Source organism: Sphaerodactylus townsendi, linkage group LG03 (genome assembly GCF_021028975.2).
Source record: "Sphaerodactylus townsendi isolate TG3544 linkage group LG03, MPM_Stown_v2.3, whole genome shotgun sequence".
NCBI lineage: Eukaryota > Metazoa > Chordata > Lepidosauria > Squamata > Sphaerodactylidae > Sphaerodactylus > Sphaerodactylus townsendi.
In genome coordinates, this window is record NC_059427.1 from 11402001 (window position 1) to 11417674 (window position 15674).

The 15674-nt window shown below is 46.0% G+C and overlaps 1 protein-coding gene across 1 annotated transcript in view; it reads left to right on the forward strand.

The window, feature by feature from the left end:
* LOC125427674 overlaps positions 1 to 12811 on the forward strand; it is a 52331-nt gene extending 39520 nt beyond the window's left edge. The window contains exons 16-19 of the mRNA XM_048487224.1: positions 3779 to 3953; positions 6695 to 7074; positions 7742 to 7868; positions 11465 to 12811. Of these exons, the coding sequence (XP_048343181.1) occupies positions 3779 to 3953; positions 6695 to 7074; positions 7742 to 7868; positions 11465 to 12258 (1476 nt within the window). The 3' untranslated portion in view covers positions 12259 to 12811. The remainder of the gene's footprint in view (positions 1 to 3778; positions 3954 to 6694; positions 7075 to 7741; positions 7869 to 11464) is intronic.
* Positions 12812 to 15674: the final 2863 nt, after the last annotated feature.

The window sequence follows — 15674 nt, forward strand, 5'->3', positions numbered from 1 at the left end:
TTAGACCCTGAGCTGTCTTTCTCTCTCTCTTTCTCTCTGCATCCAGCGCGGGCATTTGATTTTGCTTCCTCTGAGCTTCTCTTCTGGATCTTCTGGATCTACCCCTCACCTCTTTCTAAAACCTAGGCCCATGGTGGTCGAACCTTTGGCACTCCAGATGTTATGGACTACAATTCCCATCAGCCCCTGCCAGCATGGCCAATTGGCCATGCTGGAAGGGGCTGATGAGAATTGTAGTCCATAACATCTGGAGTGCCAAAGGTTCGACCACCACTGCCCTAGGCTCCTTGAAACCACGTGTGTGTGTTTTGCCAAACTGCACGTGTACTTTTATTACTTTTGCTCTTTTAATCAAATTGTTATTGCAGGGCACACAATGTGCACCGGGTGCAGTCTTTCCTCGCTCCGCCCTTAAGGGGGCGGAGGGGGGACCAGATTGCAATGTTTTCTTTTTCTTTCTCTGTACATGATGTCCATATGCGCAAAATAAATAAAACTTCCAAATCACAAAGATGGCATCAGACCTGATGATAACAGAGTCGAAGCTGTCAACCAGATGCCGCTACCTGAGGACAAGGAAGGCCTTCAGAGACTCTTAAGTTCAATACAATTCCTGGCTCAATATAGACCAAATGAATCAAGTCTGACCAAACCACTGCATTCTGTATTCTGGCAAGCGGGATCTGAACAGCACGATACCTTAAACAGTCTTAAATGAGTTAGGTTTCCAGTTCCCCACTTCCACATCCAACCATAAATTTTGATGACACTTGAAAACCTTTTCACACACCAAAAAGCTTTGGATTAACACAAAATACACCACTACTACCCCATTCATATCCTCTCAGGGGACCTACACTCGTCCTTGCTCAAAGTCTACACGTTTTTGCATGGACTGCTCCAAAGTGGTATACTCCAGAAAAAAATTGGAGATTGAGAATATCATGAAAGCAAGCCTGGGAGAGCCACGCTTGTTTCATTAAAACCTGGGTTCTTTTCTCCAATAACTCCAACCAGCTGAGGTCTCAACGATTTTTATTGAAAAACAGAAATAAAAGAAATAAAACATGATTGCGGTTAAGGGATTGCTTAGGTGGTCATATCCCTTTTGGTTCTTTGTCCCCATTCCGGGAACCCATGGCCCAGAGATGCTTCTCTGACCAGGTCTCAAGATGGAATCTCAAATTCCATCTTGAGATGTGGTCAGAGAAGGATCTCTGGGCCATGGGTTCCCAGAACGGGGACAAAGAACCAAAAGGAATGTAACTAACAAGTAACCTCCGTGCATTTAAGTTTTATTTCTTTGATTTCTGTTTTTCAATAAAAATCGTTGAGACCTCAGCTGATTGGAATTATTGGAGAAAAGAACCCAGGTTTTAATGAAACAAGCGTGGCTCTCCCAGGCTTGCTTTCATGATAGAGAAATAGGAGTAGCTTTACCCCAAAACAAGGTTTGGAGAACTCCAAATCATATGCCCTGGGGACTGTGGAAAGGCACTAAGAGCTTAAATTTAAGCAGCCCCTGGGAAACATCTGGTGTGTGCATGAGCAGATTTCAAAAGAAAGCCACAGAGCTAAACTTCTCCTTTCTGATCCAGCTGGAGTTTCTGAATTGATTTTGAGGGGAGACCCACGTAAGTGCATTACAGTAGACTAGTCTAGACATCAGTGGGGTGTGGATCTAGGGAGCTAAAAACCGTGTGAAGTTTGATCCGCTGCACATATCAGGCAAAGGTCCTTACTCCTAAAAACGCATCATCAAATCGTAAACACCATAGGCTCTTCTGCATTCTCATTTTTGAGGCTTATGTGTATCTATTGCTCTGGGATTTCCCCCCACCCCCGCCCTTTTCCGCAAGTGTTTTACCTCTTCTATATAGTGGTTGATTTGATATTACATCTCCCTATGTCCTGCCTAACTCCTTGCAGATGTCAACTGCACATGTCTACAGAACCTTCAGCAAAATATCATGGATCAAATGCTCCATAACTATAACACAAAAACACAGATCCTGATAACTTCTAGCCACCATCCTTCAAGCTCCACTGCCCATTCAATGAGCGCAACCATGTTCAGAGACAGAGTTTAAAAACCACAGCGCCTTTGCTTCAATGGCACCAGCAGGGCACACAAAATATAGATCCATTTGCAGAGTCTGCAAACAGAGAGGGGAGAGAGAATATGCTGCCACAGGAGGTGGTGATGGCCACTAACCTGGATAGCTTTAAAAAGGGCTTGGACAGATTTATGGAGGAGAAGTCAATCTATGGCTACCAATCTTGATCCTCCTTGATCTCAGATTGCAAATGCCTTAGCAGACCAAATGCTCAGGAGCAGCAGCAGCAGCAGCAGCAGGCCATTGCTTTCACCTCCTGCATGTGAGCTCCCAAAGGCACCTGGTGGGCCACTGCGAGTAGCAGAATGCTGGACTAGATGGACTCTGGTCTGATCCAGCAGGCTAGTTCTTATGTTCTTATGTTCTTAGAGGTAGCATTCAACCCTACCCGCTGCACAGGACAGGGATGCTGCCAGGGCTCAGCACCACTTGGCACCATTCTACGCAGGCTTGTTGGGGGGTGGGGGGTGTTTTGTGAGCTGGTGCAAAAAATCATTGTTTGGTCATCGTGAAGGAGGGTTGGGCCGGGGCGGGGGAGCTCAGGTTTTGTCCCTGGGCTCCAGTTTGCCTAGATACGCCTCTGATCGTCAGGATGTGATGTCACCCCATGGATCAGTAATGAACCCATGCTTGCCCAGAGGACTTCCTTGATCTTTAAAGTGCCTTGAGTCTCAATGAGAAAGGGAGGCTTGTGGCTCCTAACTTGTTCCCTGAACAGAACAGGGTGAGAGACACTATGCTCCAGCCACATCCTCCGTCTTGTACAGCTGCCAGGGTCGAATACTGCCTATCCCCAGTGCAAACACCGGGTCATTGCTGATCCATGGGGGGACATCACAACCCAATCCAGGCAGGTTATGTTTAAGGCAGATTACGCAGTGTTCACTCAATGCAGTCAAAATAATGAGGCATCTAATAAGCAATGCAATAGCATTAGGACTATAGAAACATGAAAGAAAACATAAGTATTAATGTGTCATATTACACTAGCCCAAGGTCACCCAGCTGGCGTGTGTGGGAGTGCACAGGCTAATCTGAATTCCCCAGATAAGCCTCCACAGCTCAGGCGGCAGAGCGGGGAATCAAACCCGGTTCCTCCAGATTAGATGCACGAGCTCTTAACCTCCTACGCCACTGCTGCTCCTATGCCACTGTGTAATACACTATGTATTACACACTATGACATTTTGTATTACAATATACCTGTCATTTTGCATTACACTATGCCAAAATTATACAGTATGCTCATGCATAACAGCAACCGATACCCAGTGGTGGCGAACCTTTGGCACTCCACATGTTATGCACTACAATTCCCATCAGCCCCTGCCAACTGGCCATGCTGGCAGGTGCTGATGGGAATTGTAGTCCATGAACATCTGGAGTGCCAAAGGTTCGCCACCACCCACTCTAGTCTTTTCTAAAGCATTTTTATGAACCTGGTCATAATTGTGTTGTAACCTCTCTGAGGATCAGATGGGAAAATGCCCTCCTGAATAATTCACTTCTGCGTAGTTTGCAGAATTGAGCCTTCCTGGGGAGGGAAAACAGGGAACTAAATGCCCGCAGGAAGTCAGTTTACTGGGCCTCTACTTCGGCTGAAGCACAGAACAACCATACTGGGTCCACGATCGTATGCAACACCCCGTCTTCTTCTATAGGACGATTCGGGATCATGTGAGCCCCCTTCCCACGGAAGCGTCGACCCCATCACGTGTTTGCCCGGGCAGCGAATTGCATCGTCCTTCCGTAGGCGTGTTCCAGTTGCAAGCAAATCTCCCTGCGGGGGTTTCCCGGGTGTGGGTTGCCCCTTTGCCGCTCCTTCGTTGTCACTTGGTAAGGCGAGGGAGGGGGTTGTGTCTATTTGGGGGGAGCTTTGTGATTTTGCCTCCTTTGCTGGCCAATTAAGCTGCTGCAGCTGGAACCCAGCCTGGCGGAGGAGAGGGGGAGGGATTTCGGTTTGACTCCGGTTTGGCGGAGCTTCCGAGCCGGTTGCTGGTTGCATTTGGGGCTGGAAGCTTTAGTGAAAATGCTCGCGTTTTGCGGTCGTCTCCAGAAGGGCCCTGAGGGAAAGTGCAGGGAGGATGCTCACAGTGTTACTACTGCTCGTTCAAATCCTTAAGGGACCCGTAGAGCCACAAAGTCCCTCTCTATGGTCTCGGGTCGGTGGGTGGTGACAATGGGGGGACCATTCACCATGTGGAGCTTTTGCAAGGCGGGTGGGATCAAAATCCCGTCAGTTGAGTCGAGCATGGCCAACTCTGGGTTGGGAAATTTCAGGGGATTTAAAGGGCAGGATTGGGACCTCAGTGAAGTGTAATGCTCTAGACACCCCCTGTCCAAAGCAGCCATTTTTTCCCAAGGGAGCGGATGGTTGCAGGCAGAAGATTAGTTGTAATTCTGGTAGATCTCCAGGCCACGCCTGGTGGTTGGCAAGGCTAGCTGGAGATCCTGCTGGATGGCACCCATTGCTCATCCAATCTGGGGTCTGCTGTCACAGATAATCCAGAGCAGTGTTCGTAATCATTTGCCCACTGCCACCCGTCAGCTGTGAAATATACCCTGGAAATAACCACCCCCGCGGACAGCAAAATATTGGGATGTCCTGGGAGCGCTCAAGACATGTCCATTTCTAACATGTTGAGAATTTAGTTTTCCTCCTTTAGCAAATGGAGGGGGTGTCAAAGCAGTCCTTTCCCCCAGATATTTTACTTATCATCTTTCTTTCCCATCTGATCCCCAGAGAGGTTTCAACACATTTAAGTGAAACCACAAGCTCCAGAATGTGTAAATGTAAAAAGAGAAATACACAAACATAGCCGTAATTATACATAGCCAAACACAGCCGTAGTTAAAAGACACTGGTTTCTTTCCACCTTTCCAGTGCATTTTGGCGTCCATGTCTAAATATGCAGAGTGGTGGTGATACTCTGAAATTATGTAGAGGAAGATGCCAGCCACAGATGCAGGGAAAACGTCAGGAGAAAATGCTACTAGAACACGGCCATACAGCCCGGAAACCACACGACACCCCAAAGAAATGCAAAGCCTGGTGACTTGAACGAAACCTTGCAATAATTTCATAATTATCTGTGTATTTCTAAAAGTATTTTTCATGTAACTGTAATTACATCAGAAATTTTTGATGTAACTGTACATCAGTAATTTTTGATGTAACTGTAAAGCTAATCTGAAAAGTTATTATTCTAAAAATGAAACCATCTGGATGTAAACTGTAAGATTATACTAACAAGGACGAGTCTTTATGTATGAAAAGATTATTTAAATCTATTATATTGCCCATTACATAGTTTAGCTAGAAACAAATATCTAGACCTGTGGCTAAGAACCCCCATTGATTATACTGATTTATCAATTGTGGTAACCATGTTGGATTGTGGATCTGCAAGAGTATTAGAAGCGTTGGCTAAATTTTTGTGCTCTGTTATTAGCAAACTGTCATAATTGTATTGGAGATTGTATTTATCACCCTGGTGTTGCCCTTGTTGCTGTTATCTTGCTGTTGTTGTTTTAATTATGCCATTAAAGGGGTATATGTGTGTGTGTGTGTGTGTATGTGTAAAAATCTAGATTTACCATTTGATTTAAATCCACCCTGAAGCTAACTGGAGTTTTTTGCTTAAACAAACTCTAGTTTATTGGGACACCTGAATGCTGCCTTACAATGCCATTCTATGCAGAGATAGCTCAGTCTATATCAGTAATGGTGAACCTTTTTGAGACCGAGTGCCCAAATTGCAACCCAAACCCCACTTAATTATCGCAAAGTGCCAACACGGCAATTTAACCTGAATACTGAGGTTTTAGTTTAGAAAAAATGGTTGGCTCCAAGGTGCACATTACTTGGGAGTAAGCTTGGTGAAGCAACTGTGCAACTCTTCAAATGGGTGAATCACGACCCTAGGAGGGTTTACTCAGAAGCAAGCCCCATTGCCAGCAACCAAGCTTACTCCGAGGTAATGGATTGCACTTTAGTTCTTTGCATGAAAATCAGTGGGGTTTAACAGCGCTTAACAGGGTTACCTACACTGCTTCCCCAAAACTAGGTCTTAGGTTTAATCACCGCTATTAATGTCCCAGGGTAGCAGCCCTAGGCAGCCTAGATGTGGGGAAGGCCAGACTAGATGGAATGCATGCCCACAGAGAGGGCTCTGAGTGCCACCTCTGGCACCCGTGCCATAGGTTCGCCACCACTGGTCTATATCTACAGAAACCCCTGGGCTTTGATAGGAGTTAGTTTCCATAAGGATCCACTTTTTGTTTCCCTTGTAACAGTCTGTCACTGTAGCCGCTGCAGCACACATTGATTCAGTACTGAATTAGAAAATATAAGGAGTAATCACTGCCGTGGGGGGCATTGCTCATGATGTCCTAATTTTGTTCCAGGATATAATACCCAAGTGTTGGAATATGAGGAGAATTGTTTGCGGACAAGAGCTGAGCAAGTGGGCAGTGGTGCTCAACTGCTAGAAGGACTGGAAGAGAATTGTTTCCGAGCTTCCAAAATGCAAATAAATAGGGCTGGCGACAGACATTAACCAGAATGATCCTTTGAGGAATAAGCTGCTGGAAATACAAGATGGAAGAGGGATTCTTGCAGCTTGAAGGAACACGGATGGACCAAGACTGTAAAAATGGCTTCCGTCAGAGCACTGACTTTCTTGAGAATCCGCCAACGGTTGAAAAGACATATATATGTTTGCATTGTGGGCAGATGTTCCAAGGGACTTCAGCCTTGATGGTGCATGAGAGGACACACATAGCGGAGAAAATATATAGGTGTGCTCGGTGCGAGAGACCTTTCTCTTGTCGTTTCGACCTCCTGCAACACGAGAAGAACCATACAGGAGAGAACCCCCATCGATGTGCCTCAGATTGTAACAAATGCTGCTGTCAGAAGCCGCCCGTGTGCCAGGGATCCAATCTGGCAGAGAAGGTAAGCAAGTGCCCCAAGCGCGGGAAAAGCTCCGTCAGCACAAGAAACCCCAAATGAGGGAGGAGCAGAATGATTTTGCTGGACAGCAGACTGAGCAAAACATAAAGACAAATCAGAAAATGACATTCCATCTTGCCCTGAATTAGACTTTTCCCTATCGGATGCTATTGTTGTAAGGGCAGGCCTCATTCCCTTGGGCTTTCAAGTGCTCAGAAAAGTCCCAATAGTCACCATGGTGGCCCAGTTTGGCTTCCAGCATTCTCCCTTGTCTCAGTTCTGTCTCATCTTATTTCAGTTCGACACTGTAACCACTACGCTATGCTGCCTCTCTAAACAGAAATTGTGAATCTAAGGGAGAAATCTTCCCACTTATTTTCTGTTGATCACAAGCAAAAAAAATGACATCACTGAGCAGATTTAGATAGCCACTTCTTTGCAGAGCATTCTGTATAAGGCTTCGGTTAGGAAGGTGATCAAACAACGTACTGCGTCCCCCCCCTTCTTTTCTTGTCATGGGAGTCTCTCAGTTGGTACAAGATGTCAGAGCAAAGTAGGGTGTGATCTCCATTGCCTTTTCCCAGGTGAATCGTCCAATCCTACACAAAAATACAAAATTGCCCATCTGGATTTTTTCTTTTGATAGTGAATGCTTCCTCCTTTCTTCCAGAGCTACGTGTCCTTTGAGGAGGTGGCCGTGTATTTCACAGAGCAGGAGTGGGCTCTGCTGAACCCTGACCAAAGAGAGCTTTACATGGAAGTCATGCGGGAGAATTTTGGGAATGTGGCCTCTCTGGGTAAGCGAGTAGCTGACTCCTGGGGGAAGGCCCTGAGTCATTTTGAGAGTGTCCTGGGAATTCTCTGAGAGAGACCCCTGCCCTTTCCTTATCCCTCCTCTCAGTTTTCAGCACCAACTTTCAGTACCTGGAGAAGAAATTATTCTTTATGCTGCAAGCTAACCTAGTTTAACCTAGAGAATCCTCCAGGATCTTTCTGTGACTTTTGTTACCGTTGATTGTTGGGTTCTGACATGTCTGAAAGACGTTAAATAAATATCACGGTATCCTTCAGAATCAACTATTAGAGGTATTGAGAGGTACTTTTTGGGGCGGTTTGAGAGGTACTTTTTGGGGCGGTTTCTGTCCCACCTTGTGGGTAGGGCTGAGAAGGTAGGGCTGAGAGAAGGCCTCTGGCCCGTGGGTTCCCATGAGGTTCCATCTCGTTGCTTTATGCTGTTCAACATCTAAATGAAATCTCTGGTTGAGGTAATCTTGATAGTTGGGTTGATAAGACTTGGCCCAGTCTTACTTTGGGGAGACTGTAGGAACTATGAATTGGTGCTAGAAGGTAGTGTTGGGTTTTAAAGAGGGCTAAGAAACCAAAGCTTGATCCCAACAAGACAGAAGTGTTACTGGGAGTCAGAAGGACTGGCCCAAGTTTTGAGGCATCCCCTGCTTTGAATGGGATTGTTCTCCACTTGAAGAAGCAGGTACACAGCTCCACAACTCGTGGGTGCTGCTGGACTGACCCTACTGCCGGACAGGCAGGTGGCATTGGAATCCAGGGATGCCTTTCTCCAGAGCCAACTCCCAACTAGCTGTAGCATTTCCAGGGAACATCTGCCCTTGAAAAGTGTTTGGAAGCTTCAGTTGGTACCGAATGCTTCAGCTAGATTATTGGCTGGACTAGGTCATAGGGATGGCATCACTTAGTTTTGGGCCCACCTACAAAATTTGTTTCTGAGCCTAATTTGAGGTGATGGTGTTGACCTTAAAAGGCCTGTGTGATTTTGAGACCAGCCTACCTTAAAAACTGCCTCCTTACTTGAACTTAACCAACAGCTCAGTTCATCTGCTGCTGGGCACCCTTGCTTTCTGAGACGAGATGAATGGCAAACAGAGAGAGGATGTTTACAGTTACAGCTTCAAAACAATGAAACCCCCTTTGTGGGGATCATTCTCTGTCCCATTGAGCCCCAAGGCACAGAGTGGTAACCACCCAGTACTGCAGTCAAAAGCTCTGCTCACAACCTGAATTTGATCCCAATAGAAGTTGGTTTCAGGTTGTCTCAAACTCACATCCTTCTGAGGTCGGTAAAATGAGCGCCTTTCTGGGGTTAAACTGTAGACGGCTGGGCAATGACAGACTGTCTTGTATACACAGTCTGCCATTCCCTCCAAGCCTATTTCCAACAAATAGCTTCAAAGATCGGCCGTGGAGGTTTTTGTGTCCCACGGGGGGGGTGGGGGGTGGGGGTGGTAATTATAAGGGCTCATAAAAATCTCTCTCTTTCTGGAATGTAATTGAGATCTAATTTCCTTGTCCCAAACCCTTCAGCCAGTGTTGTTGTTCTAAAACACATCTATGCCAGTGATGGCGAACCTTTTCCAGACCGAGTGCCCAAATTGCAACCCAAAACCTGCTTATTTATCGCAAAGTGCCAACACGGCAATTTAACCCTAACTTGCCCTGAATGCTGGAGGTTTCCAAGTTTAGAAAAAACCGAGTTGGCTCTGAAAAGTGCCGTTACTTTCGGGGAGCCAAAGCTTGGTGGTTGTCGGTGGCTTTGCTTTGAAGCAACCGTCCAACTCTTCCAATGGGTGAATCACGATCCTAGGAGGGTTTACTCAGAAGCAAGCCCCACTGCCAGCAACCGAGCTTACTCCCAAGTAAAGGATCGCGCTGTAGTTCTTTGCATGAAAATCAGTGGGGTTTAACAGCGCTTAACAGGGTTACCTACACTGCTTCCCAAAAAATGGGTCTTAGGTTTAATGCTAATAATCGAGCCCAGTGGCCCAGGCAAGCCTAGATGTGTAGGGGCGGGGGTGGGGGGGACTCTGTGCATGCCCACAGAGAGGGCTCTGAGTGCCACCTCTGGCACCCGTGCCATAGGTTCGCCATCACTGATCTATGCTTTTCTAATAATGGCACCAGACTGAGATTTGAGAGATGCAGGTTCAAGTCCAGACTTTGCCATGAAGGTTACTAGGTGACCTCAGGCTGGGCATTCTCCTCAGCCTGACCTTTCCCTCAGCATAGTCATGTGGACAAAATGGAGGATAATCCTAGAAGGCACACAATGCCCGCTGTCGCAGTGTCCTTAAGAAATGCCTACACAGGCTTTTCCCTTTCTGATACAAATAGACCAAGATCCTGATAAAATGTGAAAATACTGAAGATTAGTTTGTTCTTTATTTCTCACATATAAAACTTTCCTACACCGATCATTACAGCAGCCTCAGCTGTGTAGAACACTGTCTAGTGACACTCGTACCCCATGGGTACTTAACCCAGTTCTGCAGGGCCTGTAAGACTGAGGCATTCTTTCAGGCTTATGGTTGAGGACGGTCACAGTAATATATCTCAACCTGGCTTTCTTTCCCATCCTTTCCATTCCCTTCTTTCCCCTCCTCTCCCCTTCCTTCTTCGGCCAGCATGGTAGATTCTAATCTGGAGAACCGGGTTTGGTTCTCCACTCCTCCACTTGAGTGGCAGAGACTTATCTGGAGAACCAGATTTGTCTCCCCACTCCTACATTCCTGCTGGGTGACCTTGGGCTAGTCACAGTTCTCTCACAACTCTCTCAGCCCCACCTACCTCACCAGGTGTCTGTTGTGGGGAGAGAAGGGAAAGGAGCTTGTAAGCCACTTTGAATCTCCTTACAGGAGAGAAAGGTGGGGTATAAATCCAAACTCTTCTTCTTTTTCTCTTTGTTTCTTCTCTTCCATTCCATCTTGTCCCTCCCTTTTCACCTTTGTGGCTTCCATTTCTTTGTTCTGCTGTCTCCTTCTCTATGAAAGAATGAAATCAAGACTGACTATTGCCCTCCTATTGTCCTTTTTGGGTCAGTGTTGCTTGTTGGAAGTGATGCTATGCCTCTCTAGCAATTGCCAGAAACATTGTGGTTTTGGCAATTTGTACAGAGGACCAATGTCAATTCCAGAGGAAACCTAAAAATGATGGCAGTTTTCTTTAGGAGTCATTAGAACCTCTGTGGCTTTACCATAGAGTTCCTGGCAATTCCTGTAGAGGTGTGGCATCACAGAGGGCTGCCACTACATCCCCCCGCCCCCCGGCCACACACATTCTCCCCCTGAGAGGTTGTCGGAACCCTAATGAAACTCAAATGTAGATTTTCTGTTCTTTTCCTTTTCACGTGTAATATAGAAAGAAAGTACAGATAATCTCAACTCAACTAACCGCTTTTCTTCTGGGGATTGAAAACTAACAGCATGTTGTCCCTGTTCCCCGTAGCTTTGTTCTTCTTCGTTTGCTCTTTTAAAATACCTTGGCTGCTTCAAGCCTTTCGGAATATGAATAGTTTTGTTGTGATTGCTTGTGCTAAGGGGTGACTGTTCTCTGGGCATTTACCGGGTTTCTGTGTGTTTTCCAGAAGGAGATGAGGGGGAACCAAGTGAAGTGGATGCTGAAAAAGATGAGGAGGTGGAAGGAGGCACTGTAAATCAAGGCGGAACAAAAAGGGAAGGGAAGGAGCACCAGCAAAAGAAATCATCTGCATTTTTAGCCAGCAAACTCCTGGACACTGGAAAGAGCTTTAGTCAGAGTCCACATCTTCAGACCAGGAAGAAACCATATAACTGCTTAGAATGTGGAAAAAGCTTCACTCGGAATCACCATCTTGTTTCCCACCAAAGTATTCACACTGGGGAGAAACCCTATAAATGCTTGCTGTGTGGAAAGATTCTGAGGCAGAAAACAGACCTTACTTATCATCAAAGAATTCACGCTGGGGAGAAACCATATAAATGTTTGGAGTGTGGAAAGAGCTTCATTCACTATAACCACTTAACTTTACACCAAAGTATTCACACAGGGCAGAAACCGTGTAAATGCTTGGAATGTGGAAAGAGCTTCGTTCACCATAGCCATCTAACTTTACACCAAAGGATTCACACAGGAGAAAAACCATATAAATGTTCAGAATGTGGAAAGAGTTTCAGTCAGAGTGGAAATCTTACTTCACACCAGATGATTCACACAGCAAAGAAACCATATAAGTGCTTGGAATGTGGAAAGAGCTTCAGATGGCTCTCCAACCATTCTGTTCACCAAAGGATTCATACTGGAGAGAAACCATATCAATGTTTAAAATGTGGAAAGAGGTTCAATCAGAGTGGGCACCTTACTTCACATCAAATGATTCACATAGGAGAGAAACCAAGTTAGTGCTTGGAATGTGGAAACAGCTTCCATCAGAGATCAAACTGTACTGCTCACCAAAGGATTTTCATTGAGGAGAAACCATAGAAATGTTTCCAGTGTAAAAAGAGCTTCTGCTACATCAAAATCCTTCCTTCCCACCAAATGTTCATACTGAACAGAAACCTTGCAAACAAAGCTAAGCCCAATCACATCTGCCATCTTTTTTTACATTCTTAAATCAGAAAAGCTTTAGAGATGCTCTGGTTGTAAGAAAGGCTGTGCTTCCTTAGAGACCTGAGGAAGAGCATAAATTTATTTTATTTTATTCAATTTATACCATTCCTTCCTCCAGCAAAGCTGGACTCAGGGTGGTTTGCAACAAAATACAAACAATCATCCAGAAGGAATACAACATTTCATCCATGATAATAAAATTGCTTTGGTTAATTCAATTAAAATTCCAGTGTTTGGTTCCTTCTTGATAATTATGTGGCGCCACTAATATTGTGTTAAATGTGGATTTCAGGGAAGATAGGAGTGGGAGGTTGGCTTATGTACTGACCCTCGCTGTCCTCACTCATAGGCCTGGTGGAAAATCTCCATCTTACAGGCCCTGTGGAACTGAGCTAATAGGCTGAGATTGAAACTTGAATCAGAACGGAAGTGATACTGAGAGGGCAGAGCAGTATTTGAAGAGGTTGACTATCACAGTCAAAATATAAGCGGGGACAGGTTTCATACTGCTTTTCATAAATATTCCTTTCATTTGATCCTTTCATTTGATCATATTGATGTTAGTACCTGATTTCCTTGGTTTGGATTATGCCAGATTGATCAATCAGGGAAATTAGAAACTCTGCCGAGCGGTGAAGGTTGGCTGAATCCAGTGGAATTGGTAATGTTAGTTCTTGGAATTTATTTATAGTTCACCCTTCTCACTGAGACTCCTGTTGGCCTAACCCACAGAGGGCTTTTTCATTTCTCCTCTGGCACACTGCGTGCAGCTGGTCCTTTTAAACACACATTTTTGGGGTCATGTGAAAACTCTGTGCCCCAAAATAAGGCTTGGACCCCCACATACCATACTCCCCCACATTCTGCAAACTCTGCCCTCCAAGTAAATCTATTCAATGCCCAGTTTTTGTTCTACCTCCTCCAAAGTGGACAAATGGGGGGGGGGGGAGGGAAGCAGCATAATTGCTCCAAGAGGCTTAGATTGAGAAGATTTGACCAAGGAACTGGAATGACTTCAGGGCTTCTGCATTCCGGGATGAGGTTTGGGCCACCATCTATCCTACAAACCCACAATGTAGGTGCTGTTCCTGGTCCACTTGGAGACCGGGGTGTGTGGTCAAGGGAGGAAGAGTCTGTCATAGTCTAATGTAAATGCTTTTTATGAAAAGTAAAAAATAATAATGTCCGGGGAGGCCTCACCCAGAGACTGCGGCTTCAGGACCCCCAGTTTTCGCTGCTGCTCACCCCTGCACTAGCTGCACTCACCCAAAGACCTGGGATGGGGCTATGAGGAAGTGCTGGAACACCGGGCCGCAGATGGACAGCAGAGGTGGCGAATGGGGAGGACCCACAAGGCTGGGGAAGGCAGGTGGGAGGCTGGCCTCTCGGGCAGAACAGCCAGGAGGAGGGAGGAAGAACCAGGTGGGCCCAGAGAAATAGCCACGGGGATAGCCTCTCCCCTCGTTGGCCTGTGGGCAAAGGGGCCAGTCGGGGATGGCATTATTTTTACTATTATTTATTGGATTTGGTATACCGCCCAATCCCCAAAGGGCCCACCCTCAGGCCAATGGCAGGCCAGGAGGGGTTTTTCCAGGGGTTTTGCAGAACTCAGCTGTAAATGCAGGGGGAGGGGAGGGGGGAGGTCCTGGTGCTGCAGCTGAAAAGTTGCTCTTGGCCTTTCAGTGAGTATTGGAAAGCTCAAAAGTGAGCAACCTTAAACCAGGTGTAGAGGATGAGTTACCTACTCTCCTTAAACGTGGGTTTGGATTTTGAACTTTCACACGACTCTGAGAAAAAAGACAGTTTCTTTAAAACAAGTTCTTAAAGTTTATTGAACTCAACGTCATTCAACAAACTATAGTCAATTGGCATGCTATGCATATAATTAATTGAATAAGAGCAAACAGAGACAAAATCACTGAACCTACTAAAATCAAAATATAAAACTTTTCCATAATTGCTTAGCAGGCAAAAAGAGAAATCAAACAGTTCTCATAATTCAAAAGACAGCCTCTAGCCAGCGTGAGGTAGCATTGTGTATATAGAGCGGTTAAGAGGGGGGAGAAGGAGGAGAAAAGGGGCAGCTCTATTACAATATTGAAAAGCAGATATAGGGGAATTGCATGTCAGGTGATCCTAGTGGACCAATCACGAATTGGTGCTAATTAACTAAAGCAGGTGATGTAAATCTTCATTCTTATCAGGTGTTGTGGCTGAAAGTTTATTGAAGTTCCAACCGTTAGCAAAACTTTGTGCAGCTGGGCCAAGACCTTCAATTGACCGTTACTCGGTACCAGGATGGGAAAGCTGGTGGTGAGCCAAAGATAGGCAATTATTTTCAAGAACTATTTCTTGGACTCACAACAGAGGGGCCATGGCAGTGATATTAAACTGTTACAAAGTTCACATCAAATGGTTACACTTAAAGGCTTCATACAAAATGGCTACGGTTAAGCTAATACAGACACTTTCTCTACACCAGGGGTGTCAAACTCAATCGCACAGGGGGCCAAAGCTCAAAGCACACTTTAGGTCGCGGGCCGAACAGGATAGACATTTATTGCCAGGCATGAAAAACCCCTCTGCCCCGCGGAGAAGGCAGCCACCTGCTCTGTTGGGTAGAAAGGAGACGGTGGTGGCAGCAGCCTGCCTAGTGGGTCAGATTTAGGGTTAAGGGCGGGGCAGTGGCTGACAGCCGGGTTAGGGATACTTTGATTTCAAGGGTGCAGCCTTGGACTAGGCCATAGGTGTCAAACTCACGGCCCTCCAGATGTTATGGACTACAGTTCCCATCATCTCCTGCCAGCATCATGCTGTCAGGGGGTGATGGGAACTGTAGTCCATAGCATCTGGAGGGCCGCGAGTTTGACACCTGTGGACCAGGCTAAACCCTTCATGTAGGTCGATGATGTTCAGCAACCGTGACTGTACATTTTTATATTGATTGGAGTCACAGCTGTAAATTCTTCCTTAACTCACATCCTTCACTATCTACACACAACACTGGAAGCCTGTGCATTGCTGTTCTAAAGTGTGCATGGAGGGGAGGAGGGAAACCCAGTGCCTCCCCAGCCATTGACCTCACCACTGCACATCACTGCTTGGAGGGCTGAGTCCCCTGAATGCGGGGGTGTAGGATATGTGAGAACACTCCTAGTACTCCCAGGGGCTGGCCTCCCACTTTGGCTACTGGTGGGAACGGGAGG